The sequence below is a fragment of the Otolemur garnettii genome, unplaced genomic scaffold (assembly GCF_000181295.1).
Source record: "Otolemur garnettii isolate 467f Iridium unplaced genomic scaffold, OtoGar3 scaffold00083, whole genome shotgun sequence".
In the NCBI taxonomy this organism is placed as follows: Eukaryota; Metazoa; Chordata; class Mammalia; order Primates; family Galagidae; genus Otolemur; species Otolemur garnettii.
In genome coordinates this window covers 3993005-3998692 of record NW_003852478.1, presented here as the reverse complement: position 1 = coordinate 3998692, position 5688 = coordinate 3993005, and the positions used below count along the sequence as shown (strand labels likewise).

Genomic DNA, 5688 nt, shown 5'->3' with positions numbered 1-5688 from the left:
TACTACTTGGAGAGTTCCGACTCACTTCGTCATAAGGCAATTACATTTCAGTTGGGGCAATCAGAGTTGCACGTATCTATTTGGACCAAGAACTTTCCATTACAAAGTAGTAATATTTTAAATGAGGGAAAGCTAAAGTACCCTGTCTCTCTGAAAATTCAAAGGAGAAAGGAATACTTTCGCCCTCAAGACTTGGGCACAGATTAGAGAAAGGGCAATTGAGTTAAGCCTTGAAGAATCCTACTAATGAAGAGTTTTTCTCTGCACAGACTGAATCGTAATAACTTTCTCATCTGCAGTAGGCTTCACTTTTTTTTTTATTAGATTTCTAAATTAGATTGTTAATCTCTGTTTATGCCTACAAGTTGTCTGCTTTTGCATGATGCAGTTGTCTTATTACTACTTAATTCTCCTGAACCCGAAAAAAGTAACAGTTGTAATAATAAGATAAATAATATAAAGGATATTTGGGCATTCGGCTCAGGCCAATGTTTACAAGAGCACAGTGCTAGAATCTGACTGATGTTAACTTCAGGCTGTGACTCTACTTAGCTTGGCAAAGGGCTGCCAGATAAAATACAAGACATCCTATTAAATTTGAATTTAAGATAAATAAGGTTTTGGATACTCCACACAACATTCATGGCATAATTATAATAAAATATTACTCATAATTCATCTGAAATTTCATATTGAAGTGGGAGTCCCATACTTTTTGCTAAATCTGACAACTCCAGTGACTTCTGATCATGCTTGTTACCTGCAAACTGGTGAAAATAGCACCTTCTTCTTTGGCTATACATATAAAGGACCTTATCCACGTGAAGACCTTAATTTACTTTCCTAATCAGGATACTTAAGCAGAGGCCTATGTTAAAATTCAGGGACAGTGGCCCCGGGCACACCAAAATAAGGTTCCTCTTACAGAGGGTTATCTATAGGAGTGCCGAGAAAGTTCATTACAACTCTGTACAAACTTGTGAACTGAACTGCAGTGAAAGATTTGTAAATGTGCCTCCCAAGTAACGGCACTAAGGAGGAGAAACCACAGGCCAGCGAGCTGTAGAAACTTCCCCAGTTTCCGTCAGAAAAACGAGGTCTGAGCCCCTGCGCAAGCGCACAAGGACGCCTGCGTCTCCGTGCGCGGCCCCGCCCCACCAGAGTGTCACGTGGGCGGATCCGCCGGGCCTTGTCACGTGACCCAGACCCCAGCTTCACACGGGGATGGAGCCGGAAGAGGGGACGCCCTTGTGGCGGCTGCAGAAGCTGCCAGCCGAGCTGGGCCCACAGGTGAGGAGTGCGCAGGCGGCCACGGCTGGAGGCCGGAGCTCTGGCGCTGCCTGGGGCGCGGGTCGGGCAGGCTGCGACCCGGACACCTGCGCGGGCTCCCCAGAAGGGCGGGGCCGAGGCTGCGCGGTTGGGGGCCCGGCCTCCCCGGGGGTTTAGGCGGGCTTAGCTCTGGACTCCACCGTGGAGTTGCTGCTCCAGGGACTTTGCGCGTACAAGCGCCCGGCACCGCACCCCTGGGGGCCGCCCACCTGCTCCCAAGCCCAGCCCAGGACCCAGAGACCCTGGTCTGGGGAGTGGAGTCGCCACGTAGTCTTTGAAAGCTGCCAACGTGAGACGTTTCATTCATTCGGTTCGCACACGCCTCCCAAACGCTCCCTGGGCACCTGGCGCGGTGCTGGGTGCTGACGCCGGGGTCCGTGGTGACCTAGAGCGAAGCCAACCCTGCCCCCTTGAGGGCGGCAGAAAGAAACGTTGGACGCGTTTCTAAGGAAGCGACTCAACAGGCGACTTTAGTTAGGATGATCTCAAGAGGTGACATATCCATTTACAACAGGCTGATGAGGATCAAGAACAAGCCAGGTTTTCACTGAGTCTACCATACCGTACATAGAGAGCCCTGATGGGGGGAGGTGAAATGGTGAGCGAGACGCAGACTGTGTCCTGCTTAAGTATCTTGTAAGTTGCACCTTCTCATTTCCCCCCTTCCATTTATTTACAGTGGGGACATGTGGGGGAAACAGACAGGAGTACATTACTGGCAGAATCAAGACAAAAACACCTTCACTCTTTTCTCCAGTTTTTCAAATAAGGAAACTGAAATGTTGCCCAGGGTTGTCCAGCCGCTCAGTAGCAACGTGGAACATAGCGTTGTAGCATCGTTTATGGGCCTTCTGGTCGGCTGTCTTCATTCTGCCCACTTCTTAGATGAGGCCTGTAACCTTTACCATCATATATGTTGATGGCTTCTAACTCTCTGCATCCAGCCAAAGTCTTTTTTGGCTATCGGGTATGACTGTGGCTGAGCTCCTCTTCCTTTCCATGTGGCCCTACCCCTGCCGTAGCCTCATATTCTGTTGTGGCCTCCTGGCCTTTACCTAGTCACTCCACCCGAAATCTGGGTTCCCTCCTCCTCACATTTCTCTTTACTGCCTCCATGTTGAGTGTCTTCAGCAATTGAGGCCCCCAGAATCTTTTGCTCATCACCTAGAGACGCAGTGCTTGTGGGGTGTTAGATATGGGGGTTGAGGCTTTGGTCTGTCTTTCCCCTTTTTCTCTCCTTATATCTCCCAAGCTGTTGGCAAATTTATGGAAGACATAGTGCAAACATATGAGATTGCTGCCCTGTTAAGCACAGATTAGGGTCTAGGCTCTTTTCATTGTAGTATACAAGGCCCACTTATGATTTGGCCCCAACCCACCTTTCCAGCCTTGTTTCCTAGCACTCTCCCTCACCGCCCAGATTGCCTGCTATTCCCCAATCAGGCAGTGTGATTTTACATTTTCATCCTGTGTATATAGAGTTGCTTGTGATGAGAAATACCCTCCCCTCTCTTGCTGGTGTGGCCTTTTAAGACTTAGCCCTTCCCTTCCCTTCCTCTGTGCTCTGCTGGGAGTGGAGAGTGGATGTGACATTCTATAAACTGTTATCATAGCTCCTTTCTCTCTAAATTGCCGTTATTTGTTTGTATCTCTGCTCTTTTGTAATGAACTAAAGCTCTGTTATGGTAGGGCCTTATTTTATGTATTCTGTTTTCTCTTTTGTAAAGTTGGGAATAACAACAAAACCTCAGAGGGTTGTGGTGAGGAAAAGTGCGAGGGCTGGTTCCTAATTAGGACACCACACATGGTAGCCAGTGTAGTTATTTTTTCTTTGTATTTCATTTTCTTATTTAATAACTGTCATGACATGTTCATTACATAGTTCTGAATGAGTACAAAACATACTCCAACAAGACAGCACTTTCATTTTTTAGTTTGAATTCTGGGTTTTGACTTAGCATAGGAGACAAGAAGGCATCTATGTGGAGAGTTCTGAATGAATTTAAAAATTGAGTACTGGTTGATTTAGGGACAAAGTTTGCATACTCTGTCAGGCACCATTTGGAAGGGTGTGGTGGGATGTGTGGTGTTACAGCGAAGGAGTTATGACTTGGAGTAGAGTGGAATGTCCCAGAAGAAGAGTCAGAAGACTTGCAGCTTAAGTGTTTTTCTCCCCAGTTATTTGGATTCAGATACTCCTCTCATAAATGACAAATATCTGTAAGAAATAGAACCGTGTTAAGTGTTTTCCTAGAATGGTACTGGCATAGTAGGCACTTGGTGTATGTTGAAGATGCGGATTGTAGGAGAAGTAGTAGTGAATGATAAGAAGGATGACAACAATGGCTTGCAACGTGGAAGGACTTTGTATGTGCTGGGAACGTGCCGAGTGATTTCCACATGTTCTTTTTTAATCCCTACAACAACATTATGAAAATAGATGAGATCCTCAGTTTACATGAGGGGAAACAGAGACACAGAATTTTTGAATAAAGCTGGAAAAGAGTGGAACTGGGTTTTATGCTAGCTAGTTTTGATCCAAAATCCACAGCCCTAATCTCCATGTTCAGTGATGTATGTGATGGGATTTTTGTTGCAGATATTAAGAAAGCATAGGGAGAAGGGAAAGGAAAAAGGAAAAGGCCCCGAGCCTTTCTCAGAATATAGAACAAAAGGAGTAAGTATGAATGTGGGGAAAATGAGGCAAGGCAAATGCTTTATAAGTCTAAGTGAAAGACTTTGATGTCAAAGTCACACCCTTTGGTCATTGGTGAACATACAGTGTCTAAGGATTCTGAGGTGACGTTTTAGACTTAACATCTTCCTTTCAGGAAGATTGAAAAAACAATCATTTTCCTCCCAATATATTGTTTTTATAATCTATAAAATTATCTTAGCTTTTGAAGGTAGAGTCAATAATAGAAAGTCTGGGATTTTTATGGAGCTCTAATTTTTCATTAGTAAGAATAACTTTAATAGTAGCTACATTTTAACTTCAGGTACTCTTGCGGATAATGTGAACTTTGCCCAACAATGAAATGTTTCTTTTTTTTTAAAGTTTCCTTATTAAGTACCTTTATTTCCTTTTTCTCTCCAGCTTCTTCACAAAATAATTGATGGCATTTGTGGCCGAGCTTATCCTCTCTACCAGGATTATCACAGTGTTTGGGAGTCTAAAGAATGGATGCATGTTCTAGAAGATATTATCAGATTTTTCAAAACAGTAGTTGGTAAAACTTTATCTGATGAAGAGGTAACTTCACTCCACATTTCAGTACCTTATAATTAATAATGCTCTTTTTTTTTGAGTTAGTCTTTAGAGCATTATCTAATACAAGGACCATCATTGGTAAGTCATACGTATTCTATAACAATAAAAGCCTCATAATTGTAAGTGGAGAATCTGATAGTGGAACTTCTGGGGTTTTGTAGTTTTGTTTTTGGTGATTTTGATTAGTTTAATTGCCAAACATTTAAAGTATATAAAAGAAAACAGGACATTATATAACTGACTGTTTGTCAGTAGGGGAATAAATAAATAACTCTGACTTAACACCCTACACAAGTCTGCCCAAGTGACTTCTGACAGAGATGCAACAGCAATTCAGAGGAAGAGCAGACCACACCGCGTGAAATTTTACTTGAAGTCTGCCCTGAACACACACAGGGAGACGCACATAAAGATGTTTGCCGCAGCCTTATTTGTAATAATGAAAGAAGCAATAGCCTTGGCTATTCTAGTTCCTCTGTATTTTTGTGTACATTGTAGAATAAGTTTATCAATTTAACCAAAAACCTGGGGAACTTTGATAGAGATAGCACTGAATCTCTAGATCATTTGAGGGGAGAATTCACACCTTAACAATATTTAGCTTTCAAATCCATGAACATGGGGCAACCCTCCAGTATAAGTTCAATTTCTCTCTCTAATATTTTGTAGTTTTCACTGCAGAGATCTTACACATATTTTAGTAGATTTATTTCTAGGTAAGTTATGTTTTTAATGTTCTCTATTTTTTTCAGTTTATTGCTAGTATGTACAAACATAGTTAATCTTTATATATTTATCTTGTGTCTCACAACCTTTCTAAATTTATCTCCTTTCTAAATTTATTTATTTGCCTTTATAAATTTATTTATTTTTAGATTTTTTGGGGGGGGTGGAGGGAGATTGTAGGCAATCATTTTCTTTTTAAATTTTAACACCTTTTATTTCTTTTTCTTACTTTATTGCACTGGCAAGCATCTTCAGACAGTTTTTTTTTTTTTTTTTTTTTTGAGACAGAGCCTCAAGCTGTCCCCCTGGGTAGAGTGCCCTGGCATCACTTCCTTCCTGCTGGCAGCCCTCCAGATTTTGGA

General features: G+C 42.5%; 1 protein-coding gene across 2 annotated transcripts in view; it reads left to right on the top strand.

Moving 5' to 3' along the window:
* The first annotated feature begins 1180 nt into the window (after positions 1-1180).
* Positions 1181-5688, top strand: part of COMMD8 (COMM domain containing 8) — a 10565-nt gene continuing 6057 nt past the window's right edge. For both annotated transcript variants that reach the window (XM_023516002.1, XM_023516001.1), the window contains exons 1-2: positions 1181-1290; positions 4427-4582. In XM_023516002.1, coding sequence (XP_023371770.1) covers positions 1225-1290; positions 4427-4582 — 222 coding nt within the window. In that variant the 5' untranslated portion in view covers positions 1181-1224. The remainder of the gene's footprint in view (positions 1291-4426; positions 4583-5688) is intronic.